This window comes from Schistocerca cancellata, chromosome 2, assembly GCF_023864275.1.
Source record: "Schistocerca cancellata isolate TAMUIC-IGC-003103 chromosome 2, iqSchCanc2.1, whole genome shotgun sequence".
Taxonomy (NCBI): Eukaryota; Metazoa; Arthropoda; class Insecta; order Orthoptera; family Acrididae; genus Schistocerca; species Schistocerca cancellata.
In genome coordinates this window covers 910602167-910625190 of record NC_064627.1, presented here as the reverse complement: position 1 = coordinate 910625190, position 23024 = coordinate 910602167, and the positions used below count along the sequence as shown (strand labels likewise).

General features: G+C 39.9%; 1 protein-coding gene across 1 annotated transcript in view; it reads left to right on the top strand.

Moving 5' to 3' along the window:
* LOC126148753 (oxidized low-density lipoprotein receptor 1-like) overlaps positions 1-14235 on the top strand; it is a 102757-nt gene extending 88522 nt beyond the window's left edge. The window contains exons 4-5 of the mRNA XM_049915774.1: positions 10076-10264; positions 12742-14235. Coding sequence (XP_049771731.1) covers positions 10076-10264; positions 12742-13046 — 494 coding nt within the window. The 3' untranslated portion in view covers positions 13047-14235. The remainder of the gene's footprint in view (positions 1-10075; positions 10265-12741) is intronic.
* The last annotated feature ends 8789 nt before the right edge of the window (positions 14236-23024 follow it).

The following is a 23024-nucleotide window of genomic DNA, read 5'->3' as shown; positions in this document are numbered from 1 at the left end:
TCTACCTGGGGCTGTGGAGATTCAGGTGTGGGATTTCCATGGATCAGTCTAAAGCATTTGACTGCGTAAATCATTACAGGCTAATGGAGAAACTGTATCAGTGTGAGATTCAAGGGAAATGCTATGACACAGTCAAATCGTACATAATGAATAGGAAAGAAGTCAGACATACTAGTGGGGGAAATATAATTAATCACAGATCTGTATTACAAATGTTTATACTTGTTGTGCCACCGCGCATCCTCATCCCAATGCGCAGCTTTTCATCACCGCAGACACAAGCGATACAGCCATTGGAGTTGTCCTTAGCCAAACAATCGATGGCCAAACTTCATCTCTGCAGTTCTTCCCTCGCAAGTTCACCAATGCACAACGGAAATATTCTGCATTTGACAAGGAGTTGCTCACGGTCTATGAATTAATCAAGCACTTTAAGACTTATGTTGAGGGACGCTCTTTCTACGTTTTAATGGACCACCAACCCCTGGCTGCGGCTATTACAAACCTGCCGACCACTCCCTGCACGTCGGACTTACACACTCGGTCGAGTGACTTCCAGCTCCAATCGTCGAGCTCTCCTTCGACCTCGCCCCCTAGTCTGATCTCACGCACTCTGTCGAGTGACCACATGCTCCACACGTCTAGCTTACCTATGATCATGCCCTCGCTGCCGGGCCCTTCGCCGGTCCCTACGACCTCTCCACCGTCGCCTGCTTCACCCTGTCGAGGTTTCTCACACCTCCCCAATCTTGAACGTGCCCTCACTCGAGGTGTTTGTGTCTGTCCCCCAGACATAATCCATGACATCTCAATAATACTGTGTGATTATACACTGTTCGTTGTGTGTTTCTCTTCATCCAGTGCTCATGACACAACCTCCGCCATTCCCTGCCATCTGGTGAAATGTGTTTCCCTCCCGCCCGACGTCGACCTGGACATGCTTCGTGTGTTCACCACGCCCAATGGAGACATCGTCGTTGTCGCTCCATTCCACCTGCAAACCGCCAGCCTACCTGTCTCCGCACGACCAGCACACCCAGTGCGACGCCCGGATCGCTTCAATGACTTCTACCCACACAGCTCCCCGACGACTGAGCTACCGCGGACCACTCCTGCCAACACCATAGTCACCCCCCCCCCCCCCCTCCAGCCTCTCAACTCAAGAGTACTCCATACTGCAGGGGAGGGGGGGGGGGGGTTATGTGGCGCCGATGAAATCGACACCAACATCGATGCATCCATCTTTGAACTAAGCTAAGATTATCTTTGGCCTCTTCTGCCATGTCCAGTTCTTTTTGAGCCCTGCTTGTGTTTGGGTGAATAAATGAACTACTGCTGAATGGGGGTTGTTTGGTGTAACTGACCTGAACATCTCCCTCACATATATTTCCAGAGTCACAAAAAGCAAGTTAAGTAAAGCCAGTACTTAAGAAAGGAAACAGAGGTAAATTAGGGAACTACAGGTCAATACCATTGATCTCCACCTTTGCTAAAATTTATGAAATGGTAATGAAGAATAGAACTGTAAGTTTTATAAATAAATTTAAAACACTACAGTCATCACAACATGGTTCCAGAGAAGGGAAATCAACTATTACAGCATCAACAGATTTAGTTGAATATATTCTGAGTTCACTTGACAGGCAAAAGAAGATGTGTGGGATTTCCATGGATCAGTCTAAAGCATTTGACTGCGTAAATCATTACAGGCTAATGGAGAAACTGTATCAGTGTGAGATTCAAGGGAAATGCTATGACACAGTCAAATCGTACATAATGAGTAGGAAAGAAGTCAGACATACTAGTGGGGGAAATATAATTAATCACAGATCTGCATTACAAATGTTTATACATGTTGTGCCACAAGGTTCAGGCCAGTACTGTTTATTCTTTATGTAATTGATTTCCCAGAATATGTACAACAGAGGCTTACAATGTATGCCATCTGCACTACATTTGCATGTGCAGCTGAGACAAAGAAGGAGCTTGAAAAGGAAGCAGTACTAAATACTGAAACTGCAAACAAATACCTACCACAAAACAATCTTTTTATAAATCAGTCTAAAGCAATGTATGTATTGTTCCAAAGCAAACAGAGTGAAACATATAATGTATATAATAATATATCTAAAAACAAAGATGATGTGACTTACCAAACGAAAGTGCTGGCACATCGATAGACACACAAACAAACACAAACATACACACAAAATTCAAGATTTCGCAACCAACGGTTACTTCATCAGGAAAGAGGGAAGGAGAGGGAAAGACGAAAGGATGTGGGTTTTAAGGGAGAGGGTAATGAGTCATTCCAATCCCGGGAGCAGAAAGACTTACCTTAGGGGGAAGAAAGGACAGGTATACACTCGCACACACCCACATATCCATCTGCACATACACAGACACAAGCAGACATTTGTAAAGGCAAAGAGTTTGGGCAGAGATGTCAGTCGAGGCGGAAGTAGAGAGGCGAAGATGTTGTGGAATGACAGGTGAGATATGAGCGGCAGCAACTTGAAATTAGCGGAGGTTGAGGCCTGGTGGGTAACGAGAAGAGAGGATATACTGAAGGGCAAGTTCCCATTTCTGGAGTTCTGACAGGTTGGTGTACCCGGATGGCGTAACACTGTGCCAAGATGTGTTGGCCGTGCACCAAGCCATGTTTAGCCACGGGGTGATCCTAAATACCAACAAACACTGTCTGCCTGTGTCCATTCATGCAAATGGACAGTTTGTTGATGGTCATTCCCACATAGAAAGCTTCACAGTGTAGGCAGGTCAGTTGGTAAATCACGTGGGTGCTTTCAGACGTGGCTCTGCCTTTGATCGTGTACACCTTCCGGGTTACAGGACTGGAGTAGGTGAACTACCTAAAGGTGAACTAACTAAAACCTCTTTCCTCATTACTTTAGCCAGCTTCATCCTGACTCACAACTTCTTCACTTTCGAAGGCCAGACATACCAACAATTAAAGGGAACAGCCATGGGTACCAGGATGGCCCCCTCGTACGCCAACCTATTTATGGGTCGCTCAGAGGAAGCCTTCTTGGTTACCAAGGCCTGCCAACCCAAAGTTTGGTACAGATTTATAGATGACATCTTCATGATCTGGACTCACAGTGAAGAAGAACTCAAGAATTTCCTCTCCAACCTCAACTCCTTGGTTCCATCAGATTCACCTGGTCCTACTCCAAATCCCATGCCACTTTCCTTGATGTTGACCTCCAGCTGTCCAATGGCCAGCTTCACACGTCCGTCCACATCAAACTCACCAACAAGCAACAGTACCTCCATTATGACAGCTGCCACCCATTCCACATCAAACGGTCCCTTCCCTACAGCCTAGGTCTTCGTGGCAAATGAATCTGCTCCAGTCCGGAATCCCTGAACCATTACACCAACAACCTGAAAACAGCTTTCGCATCCCGCAACTACCCCCCCCCCCCCCTTCCCCCACCACACCTGGTACAGAAGCAAATTACCAGAGCCACTTCCTCATCCCCTCAAACCCAGAACCTCCCACAGAAGAACCCCAGAAGTGCCCCACTTGTGACAGGATACTTTCCGGGACTGGATCAGACTCTGAATGTGGCTCTCCAGCAGGGATATGACTTCCTCAAATCCTGCCCTGAAATGAGATCCATCCTTCATGAAATCCTCCCCACTCCACCAAGAGTGTCTTTCCGCCGTCCACCTAACCTTCGTAACCTCTTGGTTCATCCCTATGAAATCCCCAAACCACCTTCCCTACCCTCTGGCTCCTACCCTTGTAACCACCCCCGGTGTGAAACCTGTCCCATGCACCCTCCCACCACCACCTACTCCGGTCCTGTAACCCGGAAGGTATACACAATCAAAGGCAGAGCCACGTGTGAAAGCACCCATGTGATTTACCAACTGACCTGCCTACACTGTGAAGCTTTCTATGTGGGAATGACCAGCAACAAACTGTCCATTCGCATGAATGGACACAGGCAGACAGTGTTTGTTGGTAATTAGGATCACCCCGTGGCTAAACATGCCTTGGTGCATGGCCAACATATCTTGGCACAGTGTTACGCCATCCGGGTTATCTGTATACTTCCCACCAACACCAACCTGTCAGAACTCCAGAGATGGGAACTTGCCCTTCAGTATATCCTCTCTTCTCGTTACCCACTAGGCCTCAACCTCCGCTGATTTCAAGTTGCTGCCGCTCATATCTCACCCGTCATCCACAACATCTTTGCCTCTGTACTTCCGCCTGACTGACATCTCTGCCCAAACTCTTTGCCTTTACAAATGTCTGCTTGTGTCTGTGTATGTGCAGATGGATATGTGGGTGTGTGCGAGTGTATACCTGTCCTTTCTTCCCCCTAAGGTAAGTCTTTCTGCTCCCGGGATTGGAATGACTCCTTACCCTCTCCCTTAAAACCCACATCCTTTTGTCTTTCCCTCTCCTTCCCTCTTTCCTGACGAAGCAACCGTTGGTTGCGAAAGCTTGAATTTTGTGTGTATATTTGTGTTTGTTTGTGTGTCTATCGACGTGCCAGCACTTTCGTTTGGTAAGTCACATCATCTTTGTTTTTAGATATATTTTTCCCATGTGAAAGGTTTCCTCTGTTATATTAATGTATATAATAAATTATATAGCAAGGCAATTAAAGAAGTAAGCAACACAAAATTTCTTGGAAATATTATAGATAAGCATTTGTCTTGAGGGCAGCTCATCAATGTACTGTGTAAAGATTAACACACAGATTTTTCTTATTGCAAAAAGGCAAAAGTTGTGGATGATAAAGTTCTCAGGACAGTGTACTGTGGACTAGTGTTCCCACATTTGTCTTACTCAATTCACATATGGGAAAGCACATAAGATAACTATTTAAAAAGAATATCTAAAATTCAGGAAAGAGTAGTGAGATGTATAGGCAAAATACCACCCAGACATACTTGAAGACAAGCTCTTGTGCACCATAAAATTATGAAAGTGTACTCACTGTACATATATCAGAATATTATGGCAGTGAGAGTGTAGTGTTTGAGAAAAACATTATGATCCCCATTCCAAAGAAGGCAAATGCTACAAGATGTGAAAATTATAGGACGCTCAGCCTAGTTACTCACGCCTCTAAAATAGTAACCTCAATTATCTTAAAACACATAGAACAAAAAGTCGAAGCTACACTCTCCGAAGACCAGTTTGGATTCCGGAAAGTTAGAGGAACCAGAGAAGCAATATTTGCTCTAAAACTAATAATAGAGAAACAACTAGATAAGAACCTGACAACTGAAGTACTCAAAAAAGCAGGAATAAACTATAAAGATGGAAAAATGATATGGAAACTGTACAAAAACGAGACAGCAGTTATCCATGGGTGGACAAAACAAGAAGAGGTGCAGATACGGAAAGGTATCCAACAAGGTTGCGCACTATCCCCTGTTATCTTTAACATATACATTGAAGAGGCGCTGAAAAAAGTAAGGGAAAATTCACAGACAGGTGTAGTAATTCATGGCCAGTGAATACATATGATAAGATACGCTGATGATATTGCTGTCCTGGCTGAAAGTGAAGAAGATCTTGTAGTCCTACTGAATAGAATGGATAAAGTTATGGGGGAAGAATATAATATGAGAATTAATAAAGCAAAAACAAAAGTATTGGCATGCGACAAAAAAGATCAAGTGAAAGTCCAAGTTCATGTAGGCAATGAACTGCTTGAACAAGTTGATAAATTTACTTATCTGGGCAGTAATATTACCAGGGATGGAAGGAGCAAGGCAGAAGTGAGAAGTAGAATTGCTCAAGCAAAGGCTGCTTTTAACAAGAAGAAAAACATCTTAACATCTAAGAGCATCAGCCTTGAAATCAAGAAAAGATTTTTGAAATCATATGTGTGGAGCGTGGCATGCTATTGGTGTGAAACATGGACTCTCGGGACAGAGGAAGACCAGAAGCTAAATTCTTTTGAAATGTGTGCTATAGACGCATGCTCAAAATAAAATGTATCGAGAAGGTCACAAACGAAGTGCTTCTGGAAAGAGCAGGTGAGAAGAGAAGCTTCTGGAGTTTCATTGTTAAAAGAAGAGTGCAATTTACAGGCCATCTATTAAGACATAAAGGACTCCTAACACAATCATAGAGGGATATGTTGAGGGAAAAAGACCAAGAGGAAGACCACGACTGAGGTACATTGATCAAATCATGAAAGATGTGGGATGTAACACCTATAAAGAAATGAAGAGAGAAGCTGAAAGACGCACAGAATGGAGACAAGCTGCCATTGTAGCCGTTGCAAACCAATCCTTGGATTGACCTCTACAGGAAAAGAAGAGAGAGTGTAGTGACTCAAGAATTTCGGTGTAAATTCTAGAGGCACTCAGCCTTCCATCATCTCGAACAACTGATATTTTAAAAGTAAATAAGGGAGTGGTAACGTATCTACTGCACCGTTGGTTTCTGTGTGCAGGTTGGAAGTTTGTAATGAGAAGATGATAAGTGGGGCAGTCGAACGACGCCATGGTGTAGTTGATGTGCAAGAGTTTGTATGTTTATATGAAACTTGTGAAAAGGAAAATACACCTGAGCTAAGCTGAAAGTATGAGAGTACTGAGTTATTTCAAGTGAGAGAGATAGTAATTTTTTGGTTCCTCTAACCAGTATTATTCTTCAGAGAAGAAGTTATGGAGATCGACGCAGCTGCATATCCACAGAAGAGAATCGGCTAAAGGTTTCAAGTAAGTCAACTGTAATAAGAGAAGTGTGAAGTTAGCACTCCAGTTCTGCACTGCTTCTTTTGTCACCGAAACCGTTAGAAGAGTAAGTGACAAAAATCTCACAAATAAAGATGTACATGACCATGCAACAAGAGGACTGGGAAATTATTACACAAGACAATCTAATCTCAAATTGATGATGTGTGTTCCTGATGAAGCCGCAGAAAATTTTACAAGCTACCAATATCAATTAAACAAGTAAAGGAATAAAATTTATTTGAAAATTGTTTAAAAGTGTATCTTATAGAGAAGTGTATATATGGTATGAGTGAGTATTCAATATCAAATAAATATTAGGTGTTACATTTTAACAGAAAAATGTAACAATTTCATATGTGCATGTAAAATGTAATCCAGTACATTTAATGTGTACTTAAAATTGTATGACGCACACTAATAGTATCAGCTGAAAATTATCAGCTAAAGTCCATGGGAAAAGAATAAATAACTAACTAAATAAATAAAGCAAGCTTTGTGCAAGATGGTTGCCACATTTGTTGAAAGAAACCAAAATAAAATGTGAAAACATATGTCTGGACCTTATTATAAATATGCCATTGACATTGAAATTTGTTATTGTGAATGAGGTGTAAGGCCAGTACTTCATGCCACAAACAAAACAGCAAATGAAGCTGTTGGTGAAAGCCAGTGTCCCTGTACCAAAACATGGCAATATTAGTTTTGTACACTGTAAAAAATATGGCCACTATCTTTTAGGCTGATAAAAAAAATCTTGTCATTGCTTATGTTGGTTTCCTTGGAAAGGTTGGATCAATAGTCAGTGAATACTATGGAGTCTTCTGAACCAATTTGGCTATGGGAAATTTTACACATTTTAAGTACAAAGCTACCACAACACCTGCCCTCTTCACAGTTGTGGCACTCTCTGATTTTCTAGTATTCCCACATCTAAAGAAATCTGGCTAAAAAACATTTTGAGTTCAGTGAAAGATGTTATGGCAGATGCTAATGGGCATTGAAATAATTACATTGTGACTCCTTCATAAACTCCTTAGTGATTATAATTTTATATTGGGCAACTAGTTTCTGTCTGCAAATAGTAATTTAATAAAGACAATATTTATTAGACACCTTATGGTGCTTTCAAAAGGGAGTTATTTCAGTATCCTGAAGCAGTGCAGCACTATGTACAAAAACTATTAGAGATAAAATCAAAAAATCAAGGTTGGAATAATGACAATATTATGAAAAGAATAGTGTGCTACTCACGGGATAACAGAGATGTTGAGTCGCAGATAGGCACAACAGAAAGACTGTCAAACAAGTAAGCATTTGGCCAAAAGGCCTTCTTCTGACATGACCCCTGTCTCTGGCAAACGTGGCCAGACTGTGAGCAGCTGCACATGATAGGGAAGCAATCTGATTGGTGAGAGTAAGGAGGAGGCAGGGGTGGGGAGAGGGATGGATGGCAACATAGGTGTGGGGGACAGTAAAGTGCTCTTCATGGGAGCATACAGAAATGAGGTGGAGAGAGGATAGATCAGCTAGGTGCAGTCAGCAGTTTAGACAGAGGGAGGAGGATGAGGGAGGGGGGTTGGGAAAGGAGAGAAGTTAAAGGACTGTGGGTCATTGGTGGAATAGCTGTGTAACACTGGAGTGGGAATGGGGATGGGGATAGGTGGGTGAAGGACAATGACTAATGAAGGTTGAGGCCAGGAGGGTTATGGGAATACAGGATGTACTGTAGGTGGAGTTCCCACCTGCACACTTCAGCTGGTGTTGGTAGGAAGGATACAGGTGGCAAAGGCTTTGAAGCAGTCATTAAAATGAAGAATATGGGCATGACAACCAGCAAACTGTCTGTCTGCATTAAACAGTTGGACCACCCAGTTGCTGAGCATGCTGGCCAACACAACATTCATTTTAATGACTGATTTACAGCCTGTGCCATCTGGATCCTTCCTGCTGACATCAGCTTTTCTGAATTGTGCAGGTGGGAACTCTCTCTGCAGTACATCCTACATTCCTGTAACCCTCCTGGCCTCATCCTTCATTAGACATTGTCCTTCACTCACCTATCTCTTTCCCTGTTCTCACTCCAGCACTACACAGCCCTCTGTTCCATAAATGCATACACAGACTTCTTACTTCTGTCCTTTTCTGGTTGCCCTCACCCCCCCCCCCCCCCACCCCCTCCCACTCCTGGCCCTCTTTCTAACCTTCTGCCTGCAGTTAGTTGCCATACCCTCTCTCCACCTCATCCCTGTATGATCCTATAAGCAGCACTTTACAGTCCCGCACCCCTACCCTGCAATCCTTCCCCTCCCCCTCCCTTCCAGCCTCCTCCTTACCCTCACTACCCAGATTGCTTCTCCCACCATGCACAGCTGCTCACAGTCTGACCTCGGCTGCCAGAGACAGTGGTCATGTGTGTGTGAGTTGTGTTTGTGCATGTGTGTGCATCTGCTGTCAAATTCAGGAGAAGACCTTTTGGCTGAAAGCTTACTTGTTTGACAGTCTCTTTGTTGTGCCTATTGTGACTCAGCATCTCTTCAGATAGATATTTTTAGGCCTTTCAAAATTGCACTTCAGATATGGAATCTACTTGTGAATGTTTCTCTTTGCCCACTTATTTCCATATACAAAGAGTTTCTTATTGCAATATTATCAAATATATAATTCTATTTATGTCAAGTCACTACTGTCAATAGTTCTTTAAATGCTGCCTGATCCTTGTACCTTTTGTGGATCAATAAAAAACCACATATACAAAACTCTTACAGATTTTTATTTATTTTGTGGTGTTATAATACCTGCAGAGTATTTTCATTTTTATAAGAACTGAACATCTCAAGGAATGCAAATAATACAAACATGAAAAGTTGACTGAAATGTAAGTTACAACACTTGCAGAATAAATTAGAATTTTAATTGGTTGGATGACATGTTTTTTAAAATTATATATTTGTGTGGACTGAAGCTGAAATATACAATAAAATTTTTTTGCAAGGCAGTCACTCTGGATGCCTAAGACAATATCCCTGGTCTTTGAAGGTATAGGTCTGAAAAGTGTGAAGGCACAATACATGAACAAAAATTACAGACTGAATGGAATGAAGATTTAAAGTTTCTCCAAGGGGTGTCTTAGAATGAAGAGTGTGATTGCTAAGATTAAGAGAGGGAAGAAGTTAAACAGAAGGAGGAGGATTTATTTGAAAAATAAATAAATAAATAAATAAACTAAACATAAAAAATAAAATAAAATAAAAAATAGCTGATCAAACTCTAAAAATTAATTCAACATGACTTTCCTCCTGCAGTATTGTTAACAGATACAATTGTTATACATTTTCAGGTAAAGATCCTTGCCCCAGAAATTTCACACGCATTAAAAACAACTGTTACCACTTCAGCAATAATCAACTTAATTGGAAGGCTGCAAATTCAGCTTGCAAAGGATTGGATTCCAATTTAGCAGAATTTGAGACTATTGAGGAAAATCAAGATATTGTCACTTTTATACTGGCACACAAAGAATACAAAGGTAAGTATTCTGTTTCTGTCATAGAACATAAATGCCTATAACAAACAAAATCTGTTAGATCATGCTACATTTTATTTGGTGAACCTTTGCTTACCCAGAAATATGAAAAGTGCCTGTGGTACTAAGGAAGTGAATCATTTAAAGAATATGTTTGTATATGATGATAGCAAATAATGTAAGGAATAAAGGTAAGCCCTCACTGTGTAGTTCAAACATAGAGCAGTTTACAGACACATAAACAAGAATAAATTGTTGCTGAGCCTTCAGACAATATCATTCTTCAGGGGCAGCTAAAACACACACAGACACACACACACACACACACACACACACACACACATACACACACACACATATACAACAAGATTGTCCTTTCTAGCTACACTGTCATGCCACTTCAACTGAAATGGAGTGAGAGATGATGTTAGGTGTTAGGAAGGGGAGGAGACAGAGACAGTGACAGTTAGGAGTGAGATTCACCAAGGGAATGGAATCATGAAACTTCCTGGCATATTAAAAATGTGTGTTGGACCAGAATTTGATCCTGGTACTGTTGCCTTTGCATGGATGTGCTCTGCCAGCTGAGCTACCGAAGCACAATGCATAACTCATCATTAGAGCTTTACTTCTACCAGTAACTCATCTCCTATTTTTCCAAAAATTCTGTGAGGATGTGTTATGAGTCCTGCTGATTGGGTAGCTCAGTTGGTAGAGCACTTGCCCATGACAGGCAAAGGCCCCAGGTTCGCGTTCTGATCTAGCAGACTGATTTAATCTGACAGGAAATTTCATATCAGTACACACTCTGCTACAGAGAGAAAATTCATTCTGGAATGGAATGATGATCTTGCTGTGGCACAGGTAGGGGGTGTGTGGTACACAATGAAGTTCAGTTGTAAATTAGGAAACAAAGGAACAGTGGACACAGGAAGAGGGAGACCAATGAGCGAAAATCACAAGCATAGATTACTGTAGTGAAATGGTATATGTGAGGAAAGAGGTGGAGGTACCAGAATGAGATTTTCACTTTGCAGTGGAGTGTCACTGATATGAAACTTCCTGGCAGATTAAAACTGTGTGTTGGATCGAGACTCAAACTCGGGACTTTTGCCTTTCACAGACAAGTGCTCTACCAACATAGTTTTAGTCTGCCAGGAAGTTTCATATCAGCACACTCTCTGCTGCAAAGTGAAAATCACATTCTGGAGACATCCCCCAGGCTGTGGCTAAGCAATGTCTCTGCAATATCCTTTCTTCCAGGAGTGATAGTTCTGCAAGTTTCACAGAAGAGCTTCTATGAAGTTTGGAAGGTAGGAGATGAGATACTGGCAGAACTGAAGCTGTGAGGTTGGGTAGTAAGTCATGCTTCGGTATCTCAGTCGGTAGAGCACTTGTCCACGAAAGTCAAAGGTCCCTAGTTTGAGGTTTGGCCCGGCACAGTTTTAATCTGCCAGGAAGTTTCAGGTGGAGGTGCACCTGGGACAGTGACTGATTGTGAAGGATATTGAGGCAAGGGGGATTGTGGGATTGAAGAGTATGTTGTAAGGAAAATTGCCATTTATATAACTGAAGGAAGCTGGTCTTGATATGAATACAAGTGACATGCTTTATGAAGCAGCTATTTAATTTTAGTACATTGTCCTTCATGGCATGTTATGCTACTGGATAATAAACTTTATTCTTGCCCACAGTTTGGCAATGGTTATTCATTTGAGTGAATAGTTGGTTGGTAGTCTGCTTTCATAGATGGTCCCATGTTTGATAGGGTCAGATATTCCTGAACAGGACTGGAATAGAATGTGCTGAGTTAGTTAATAGGACAGATCATATACGTGGGCCTTTTGCTTGGTTATGATCCATGTATTAAGGGTTTGGGAGTACACTTGGTGTAATAATCGATCAGGAGATTTTGAAGATAGGGTGAGTGAGGGCATATCACTTCAGCAGAGGTGAGAAGGTTTGTATGAAGGATGATCCTCATTTCAGTGTATGATGAAAGACAGTTAAATCCTTGGTGGGTGATGTTGTTCCAGAATATGAACACAGATACACTTGCATCAGTAGTTCCCGTTTCTTTATTGTAGACAGTCAGGTACTTTGTACTGTTGCAATCTTTCTTAACTGTCTTGTTAACCAAGCTGAAACACTCTGAGCTCTTACAATAACTAAAATACAACATACTATTTTATCTTTTTTCAGTTTGGTATTGTGGTACTCCAGCTCAATTGCTGAGTGGTTTGTCATTTATTTATTTTGATATTCTGTTTAAAAATAGTGAACTGAAGCATACAAAGTATCAGGAGCACACTATAAACCTACAAACAATGTCAAAAGAGCTGTTATGGAGTACAATGTGCTGTAAAACAGATCCCTATGCTACTTTATGTTTACATTTATTTTACTAGTTTATTATTTATTTTTGTAAGTTTTAACGTGAATTAAATCCACGTATTATTGAGTTGACTTTTTTCATGCAGGAAAGGATTACTGGACAGGTGGTCTCAATCCTGGATTGCTGTGGATATGGGCTAATTCAGCACGTCCTCTGTCTCCCAATTCATCATCGCCCAATACAACTGCATCCTATATACAAGGAACTGGTCGCTGCCTTAAGCTGGCATACAGTCCTCCTCTGAGATCATACAATTATCGGGGAATGGACTGTGGTGTGAAATCACACTTCATATGTGAGCATGAAGAAAATTCTACTAGTAGAGCTTTAGAAAGAATAGCAAAATCATTGAAACATCATGGAAATTCAGACATAAGGTACAACAGCTGATGGAGTCAATGTAGTAATGAAAAGTTGGTGTAATTTTTTTATTTATTTTTTTTTTCGCTCAGTAGTGCAACACTGCTGCAATTTGAGCTTACAACAGATTGGGTTACTAATATTAAATGTCTGAACAGGAAATACTGAACTACATTATTCATAAATATTTACACATTAAACATATTTTCTCAAGATCCTTCAGCATGGATTTTATGGCATCCTGTATATTGGTTTCACTTGATCCATATCCACTGGAAATAAATTCTTTCTGCAGATCTGAAAATTTTAAATTTCAGTATCATATATGTTTTCATTGTTTAATGAGTTTAGTGAAATGATGTTATAAGATTATTGTTCTGTCTCATTATATTATATGCATATTATTTTAAAAATGAAAAATCAAGTAGAAAGAGTCATAATATAGATCAAATCACAATATAATTATATTTTGCAACTAAAACTTATTCTGTAACCAATAAAATCTGTTTTTCAACTCAATAAACTTCACCAACAGCCATATACTTCAGGTTATTTTATTTTATTTCAAATGTAACCAGTTTCGGCAATTCATTTTGCCATCTTCAGGCCCCATACACTTTTTTAATCAACAATACACTATACAATAAGCTCATTGATTCGAAAAAAGCGTATGGCGCCTGAAGATGGCAAAATGAATTGCTGAAACTGGTTGTGTTCAAAATAAAATAACCTAAAGTATACGGCTGTTGGTAAAGTTTATTGAATTGAAAAGTATGCACCAGCTGATGTACCCTGGTCATAATGGACCGACAGAGACAGAGAGAATAAAATATGTTGTTGGAAGTAAATTAAACTTGGTGCATGCAGTGGTAAGCACTGTAAGAATTTAATGATAAAAGGCGATGAATACTGACTGAAAGAGATTTAATGTTAGAGAAGCAAATAGCAAATACATCTCTGAAAGTTGAAGAGAAATCTGAAGGCTGCAAACATTTTGTTTTTCTTCATATTTTATGATTAAATATAGTACCAGCTGTACGAGATATATTTGTTACATGTCACATTTGTCAGTTCAGCAGACAGTTTATATCCACCACATAGTTGGCAGAAAGTGATAATGAGCTAATTAAATTTGACTATAAGATTAATATTAGTCAAACTTGATAAACGGCAGACTGTAATCAAAGTGGTAATGAAAACTGAATGCATGCTATTTCTATGTACATTTGTGAAATAAAAATAAACACAAAAAGTTATTAACAGTAAAAATTTGTTTCAAAGCCAGACTTCAGATAAAATTGAGAGAGAGAAATGTATTATAAGGAAGGTTCTAAAGTTGTGGAGAGTACAAAAACATATGCTTGGCCTTTCTTTCTTGATGATAAATTTAACCTACAGTCTCTGGATGGATCTAGTTGACCAGTATTTGTTATTATTTAGTTTTCTTGTTGCATTTAGCCTTTTTTCTTTGTGGAACCTCCTTCTCCCACAGCTTTGATGACTTTGAAACAGTTTCCTTTATCCACTGCTTGTTGCTCCTGAATGAAATTTTGTTTATGGAAGTTCAAGACTTCTTGCATTTTCATTTATACAAAGCTGACAGTTCTGAGTTAGTTGGACTTTATGTGCCAAATGAAGTTACTCCACATCTAAAGAGGCTAGGTTGAAAACTTTGTTCATGGCAATGTGAAATTTTAACTGTGTAAAAATATCAACAATGTAGGAAAAGATAAGATGGCTACTTACTGTGAAGATTACACCTTAAGTTGCAGACAGTCACAATTAATAGACACTTACTTAAAGCTTTTGGCCATAGTTTCATCAGGAAAAGAGAAACACATACCATTCTACACATAAGCAAGCACACCTCATGCACACATAACTACCAACTGTGACAGCTCTAGCGCAAATGCATGTATCAATGAGCGCGTTTCTCTTTTGCTGGTGAAGGATGTAGCCGAAAGCTTTATGTAAGTTTCTTTTAATTGTACCTGTCTGCAACTTAACACGTCTGCTTTATGGTAAGTAGCAATCTATTTTTTCCTACATTGTTGATATTCCTACTGGGACTTTCAGTTTGATTTTAACTGTGTAAAAAGTTGTTTCTGATATCAAAATTATAACATCAACCTCTATCAACTATCACATGAAATACTACTGTTAAGTCGTATGAGGTGTTCAAACAGTAGCTCACATTCTGACATGAATTTTCACTCTGAAGTGGAGTGTGTGCTGATCTGAAACTACGTGGCAGATTGAAATTGTATGCTGTACCAAGACTTGAATGTAGGATCTTTCTCTTTTGCAGGCAAGTGCTCTACTGACTGAGCTATCCAAACATGACTCACAAGCCACCCTCATACTTTCACTTCCACTGGAAGAGGCGCTTTGATAGCTCACTCAGTACAGCACTTGTCTGCGAAAGGTGAAGGTTCCTGATTTGAGTCCCAGACCAACACATAATTTTAATCTGCCATAAAGTTTAAAAACAGCTCATATTCTTAACTAATAATACCTTGGCCTGCCCAATCAGTCAACGAACAATTTATATAGATTTTAAAATGAAACATATAAATACTGGAAACTGTAACATCCAGTGGTCCAAATGAAGATGTATAGAGAAGGGAACCAGAAGAGATAAGTGTAGGTTTTCCCACTAAAACTTACAGTCTTCTTAGACATTCTGCTACTCTGACTTATGACTTCTACACAGACATTTGGTAATCAAGACATAATGTCATCTTGAGGCGAGTGTGAATGAGTGTCAAGCTAATCCACCAGGGCATCATTTTGTACCCTTACTGGTACTACAATTCAAGACAATTACTGCTATTAACACTGTCTAAAAGCAAGAGGATTGATAATTACCTTAACAGCCCTCTCCCCCCCCCCCCCCCCCCCCACACACACACACTTAATTACTGAATGACATGGCCACTTTCCAGTCAGTATTCTTGGTAATGTCCTCTGTGGTTGGTTCTGTGTGACATTTACACTGATCAACGAGAACATTGTGACCACATACCTAATAGTCAGTATGTTCACCTTTGGCACAGAAAACAACAGTGATGCATTGTGGGTTGGGCTGGGTTGTTTTGGGGGAGGAGACCAAACTGTGAGGCCATTTGTCTCATCGGATTAGGGAAGGATGGGTAAGGAAGTCAGCCGTGCCCTTTTCAAAGGAACCATCCCAGCATTTGCCTGAAGAGATTTAGGAAAATCACAGAAAACATAAATCAGGATGGCTGGACACGGGATTGAACCGTCATCCTTCCTAATGCAAGTCCAGTATGCTAACCACTGCACCACCTCACTTGGTGATGGATTGTTGCGTGGAAGCAATGAAGCCTTTGTAGGTTGCTGGAGGGAGTTGGCATCACATCTGCCCACACAAGCCCCCTAATTGAAGTAAATTCCAGGGAGGGTGCAGTGAACTCTAATGACACATTCAATCACATCCCACATGTGTTCGACTGGGTTCAGATCTATTGAGTTGGGGACCAACACATCAACTGGAACTCACCACTGTATTCCTTGAACCACTCCATCACACTCCTGGCCTTGTTACATACCACATTATCTTGATGAAAAACACCACTACCATCTGGAAATCTGATTGTCATGAAGGGGTGTACATGTTCTGCAAGCAGTGTACGATACCCCTTGGCCATCATGGTGCCTTGCATGAGCTCCACTGGACCCAAGGATACCCTGTTGAATGTTCTCCAAGCACAATGGAGCCACCTCCAGCTTGTCTCCATCTCGCAGTACAGGTGTCAAAGATCTATTCCCCTGGAAGATGATGGATTCGCATCCTCCCATTGGCATGATGAAGAAGGTATTGGGATTCATCAGACCATGCAACACACTTCCACTGTGCCAATGTTCAGTGCCAATGCTCACATGCCCACCTGAGTCATAGTTGCCGATGCCATGGTGTTAACATTGACACAAACATGGATCACTGGCTGTGGAGGCCAATCATTAGGAGTATTTGCTGCTCTGTTTGTTCATACACACTTGTGCTCTGCCCAGAATTAAAGTCTGTTGTTACTTCCACCACAGTTCACTGCCATCCTGTTTTACCAGTCTGCTCATCCTATGATGACCAACATGTGTAATGAGGAGTGAAGTCCAATCCCATGACATCTGGATGTGGTTTCACCACTTGTTAAAGGCACTCACCAGAACACCCCTTGAACACCTGACAACTTATGCAGTTTCCAAAATGTTCATTCTGAGTTTTGGGACCATCACAATCTGCACTTGGTCAAACTCACATGGATAGTGCACCTTTCCCATTCTACACATGGTCAGCACACTTACTGATACTAAATGCACTAAACATGTGTCTGATGAGCAGTCATTACTTGCCAGGTGACACTGCTATCGCCATGATGGGTTTATATGGATAATAGCTTGGTGGTAATAATATTCTGGCTGATCAGTGTATATATATGGCACCTTTCCTGAGTTATTTATGCTGTTTTGTCAATGTAGACATTGCCCTTCTGGCAAATCTGATGGAAAATCTGAGATTTGATATTTTGCATATTACCTTTAAATGTTTGAGCTCTGCTAGTACGCTCTTTTCAACATAGCTAACTCAGCTCCTTGTGTTAATATGTGTAAGACCTTTCATACTATAGGATATGGTAGCAGCTAGATGCATGTATACAAATCAGTGTAAGCTTTCTAACACCCTGTGTCCCATTGTGGCATTAACTTGTTGTTTCTTTAGGACATCAAAGAACCAGAAGACTCGGCTGAGTTTTATCTCCATGGCAAACGATATGCAGGCAAGAAATGAGCTCATGTGTTACAGAAACTAGTCTTAAGTTTCCTGCCCATGTGGCAACATGGCATATTTTTTCCTGGATGTCATCTATAAATCCTACAAGTAAATTCACTTCCACATGTGGTAGAGGCAGTCCTATGATCATGCTGTCTGCCTTTCTGTAATTGTTGTTGACAAACAGCATAAGCTCAAAACTACTCTGTCATCATGACTCCACATTGGACTCATCCAGTGGCACCCACGTGAAGAGGGGTACCGTGTCAAAGTTTACCATTCTATCACCCTATGCAAGGTGGAGTTTATGAATTGTGTAAAGTGTTGTGAATATCACATGTAGTATTGGCACAATCAATTTCCTGAATCAGGGATAAATGCATTTCCAAGTGAGGAAACTGGATAAGTTTTAGAAAAGGAAAGAACAATTGGTTTAATGTCTCTTGTAATTGCTCAAATGCCACAACAGTTACATCATACTGCCATTTACAGCACTGTCCACCAAGTAAACCCACAAACTAGCTGCATTGTGGGACAAATGAACCTGAAACTTGTTAAAGAGAAAATCCTGTACACATTGAGAGAACTAGTGGTGCTTCACTTGGAAAAGGCTGATACACTCTTCCCTGACTCTTGGAAATGGCATGGATGTATGCCAACAGTAGCTGATGAAAGACTGCTAACAAAGTGACCTCAAAGTCTGACATAGAAACACCACTGACCATGTGGGCAACCATAATACCTCATGATAAGCCACTTGGGCAGGACAAATGTCAATGGTCTTATATTGATACCTCAGGTAAGGACTGAATTTTGCCCCCACTCTAATTTTATTACCAGCTGTGGATATCATATGCAGGCCATCTGATAAGAACAGGAAACTAGGCAAATGTTCCCTGTCTGACCTATCCAATTTTCCACAAGGCAGCAGTTGATGTAGTTTGTACATCAACACTGAAATATGCTAGCACTCAATCAAGCTGGAACCAAAGGTTGCCATATGCATCTTGTGGTACAGTGTCCAGCATTTGTTCATTCATTCATTGTGTTCCATTGATCCCATCTAAAAGGAGAAATTCCAGGGATGTGGGTCAATCCAAGATAGTCATTGACAAAACACAAGGAAACTATAGAAACTTAATCTGTATACTGTATTAAAAATCAACATTGTCTATACTGCTTATTTCAGTAAATTAGAAAGAAATCTGCTACTTTGGAAAAACCTGCTGCCTTCTCTGTTAAACTATAAAGAAACTACGTTATTAATAGCTTAATATTTACTTGACTGCAATGCTATATTTCAAAAGAATATGGTCCTAAATACTGAGTCTTATTGTGTAGTTTTACAATGAACACTGCTACTTGCCTCACAGCTAACAGAGATTTTTCAGATTTGAATCTAGATATTCAAATAATTTGTAGAAAGAATGGCTGATGAGACATGTTTTAATATTTTTTTTTTTTTTTTGAATTGACAAAGATTCTTAATTTCTTGCTTTATGTTGGATGGGAGCTTCTTCAATATCTTCCCATCAAAGTACATAATTTCACTATGAACCATAGACAAGGAAGTGAAGTCTACATGAAAATTATTTTTGCATCTTGTATTGTAACTGTGTAAACCACAGTTCAGCTGACACTTATTATTAGCAATAAAGACCGTTAAAGAGTAAATCTATCAGGAAATGAGTGTAAGAATTCCAATAACCTTACAAAGGCTTTTGCAAGATATATGGTTATCTACTTTACTTCTTACTGTTTGCTTCTGCTGAATAAACACTTTCCTTACTTTAGGTGCACTATTCCAGAACTTTATTCCATAACACAACAGAGTGTGAAAATATACAAAATTTGCCAAAACACAGTGAACCAAACTTCTTTATTAGTTTCCATTTTGACTCATTGTCCAACTGCATCCTAAGGAATTTTATGAAATGTGTTTCATTTAGTGTATGGATATTAGTCTCTTATTCTGATGCTTACAGGTTATTATTTCCATCTTGGAATTGTGTAATATGCATCTTGGTGAGAGTAAGACTAAATCTATTAGCTGTGGAAACTCCAGGTGGGAAAGAAGACACCTTAAGTTGAAGACAGGCATAATTAAAAGACACTTACACAGAGCTCTCAGCCACAACCTTCATCAGCAAAAGGAAAATACATACCATTCACACACATGAACAAGTACACCTCATGCACACATGACAGCCACCTGCAGCATCTTTGGCCAGAAATTCTGGAGGTGACAGCCATGTGTGCATGAGGTGTGCTTGCTTGTGCATATGAATGGTGTGTATTCCTCTTCTGCTGATGAAGGCTGTGGCCGAAAGCTCTATGTAAGTGTCTTTTAATTGTGCCTGTCTACAGTTTAACATGTCTTCTTTACTATGAACTGTGAATCATTTTTAGACATGTTCAGCAGTCATCTGAGCTATGTCTGCCAAGACTGAGTTTGGAGCCTTGATTATTAAGCTAGTGTCATTAATAAACTTTACAGTTTTTGAACTGCCTTTCAGAGTCAGTGGAAGAGCATTCGTGTGGTACAGAAACAAGAATAGGCCCAGTACCAATCCTTGTGGCACTCTACATGTTATGTTCCTCCACTCTGAGGTTAATTTTATTCCTGCAACACATTCTGTTAAAGAGACTCTCTGCTTTCTATTATGAAGGTTAGGCCCCATCCATGTAAGAAGGATGTAATTATAATTTTTGTGTTAAGTTCTTCTAGCATCTGATTTCTGAAGTCTCACATTGATAAGTGGTGAATCTTTCATGAAAACCAAACTGAGAGACAGTTAACAAGTTCTGATAAATTAAATGAGTCAGAATTCTATCATAAGTCACTTTCTCAAGTACAGAAAAGATTGAAATACATCTGTAAATAGAGGGATGGTTTTCTTATCACCAGTTTTATATTTAAGTCTGTCAGGAAGTGTGCCTCAAGTTCTTGGTTGGTCACAAAGTTAGCTTAAGGGAATCCTACCAAGTGAGCATAAGGTTTTAGTATTCTATTGGAAACATTGTCACGGCCAGAAGAATTATTACTTTTTATTGTCCTGTTGAATTTAGTAACCTCCTTAGGCACTGTATTTTTGAAAATGTGGGTGGTCCATGCAGTGTCTGTACAAGAACACCTAATGCATGTGAATTTTGTTGTTTGTTATTGGATGCAGTGTTTGTTGCCACTGTGAGGAAGTAATCATTGAATTTGGTAGCTTATGATTTGAAAGTGTTACTATTCCTGATGGTACTTTTTTCTAGGGGCTCTGTTTCATTTGGGTCTCAATTTTTATGTTTTTTTCTTGTTTAATACTGTTTCAAATAGTTTTTGTCTTATGCTGGGAGTGTACATGATTCTGCTTTTTTAATTACAGACTGGAGGGTTTTACAATACTGGTGGCAATGGAGTTTCAGATCTTGACTATACCTTGCTCTCTTTGTCAGACAGCTCTCTCCCCTTAACACAAGATACTTTAATCCCATGAAGTAGTCATTGCTTATTCATGTTTCTTTTCAATTTTGCCATTATTTGTTTTGGGGGAGCAAGATTCAAAGTGCTATAAGTAAGTGTTTAAGGAAGAGTTAAACTTTCCATCAACAATATTTGTGTTATAAATTTCTCTCCAATGTTCTTCCTGTAATTTCATTTAATCACTATGACTGAGTCATGATTATGATTCCACATTGTGGTAATTTCCTTCTGTGATCTGCACCTAACTGACTAGTACATTTTATTGTTGACATTTGACCGTCAAGGTCAGATAATCCACTGACTATTGTTTTTAAAGCTAAATCACTGGAGATTTTTAGGTCTAAAAACAAACTGTCAATATTTATGAATCTTCTTCATAGGGAATTTAACTCTTGAAAATAATTGAAGACTGGGCCTCAACCACTCTAGGTGTTCTCAATAAGTGCTATATGACAGAAAAGCAATACTTCATAAATGATGATTCTACAATTAAATTTACATAACCTTATTAGAACTGTTTCTGTCTTGTGAAGGTGATGGTGGCCTATGAACTGTCAGTACTACAAGCTTGTGTGTTTCCTGATCCATCATTGTGGCACAGAATTCCAAAAACTTTGCAATACAGCATTCTTTAATCTGAAGGTCATGAGACTTAACTCCTTTTTGTGCTTATATAACCACATCCCATTTTGTCTTATTACTTCACAGTTGGTTACCTTGGATCCATCAGGATGAAGCTGTTCAATTTCTGTCATTTCCATGTGATGTGTGATGCACAAAAAGTCTACTGAAACTTCATCTATCCTTTCGTTTTCATGTATGGATATGAGAAGTTCATTCTCTTCGTTAACAAGGATTCTGATGTTGTGATGGAAGAAACTAAATACATTTACTATAATAGTCTTGGTTTTGTTCAAGTTGCAGTATTTTAGTGTGAAAGTAACTGTTTCAGCTAATTTATCCTGCAGCCCTGTCTCTCATATGAATTTACCTTAAAAAGTCCTAGAGAACATATTGGAAAATCCTGCAGTGGGATGGATACTACTTCTGTTGGACAAGATGCCTCTAGCAGCTGGATGTGCAGGCATACTCTTACCAGAAGTATTCAGTGCCATTCTTGGAGTATCTGATGCAAATCACATGTGAATATCCTTCTCTTGTGAGTGATCTACTGAGATCACCATTAACATGTTTCTCAGAGTGTTGCATCCAGCACTTATCATACCACTCGAAGTGATGATCTTCACACTGAGGAGCATTCTCAGTGCTTAATGTTATTCTTCATCCATGAACAGCCAGATGTCAGTATCCAACAGACATGGTGTTTCAACAAATGACCACATTGCTGTCATCATGTGTGCTGGCGAACTGAGTGCCTAGGAGCTGGTGCTAGACATATATTTGGACACATGCCCATGTCTGGACATGTACCTCATACAGAACACCATGTAGGAGGGAGGTGGGAGGAGGTATAGGCCCCATGCCAGTTCCTAAGCATTCAGTTCATCAGTGCAATTGATGATGCCCATGGGGTCATTTGTTGAAATACTGTGTCTGTTGGAGACTAACATCCAGCCATTCACCCATGAACTATAGTCATGAATTATGCTGGGAGAAGCTGAAGAGTTATATCACATACTGCTACAGAGAGGACATGTATCACAGTATGAAATGAATTGACAAGCTGCACCATCAGAGGAGCCATTTGCTGAATGTCATTTTATTCTGTATGAGAAACTGTGAA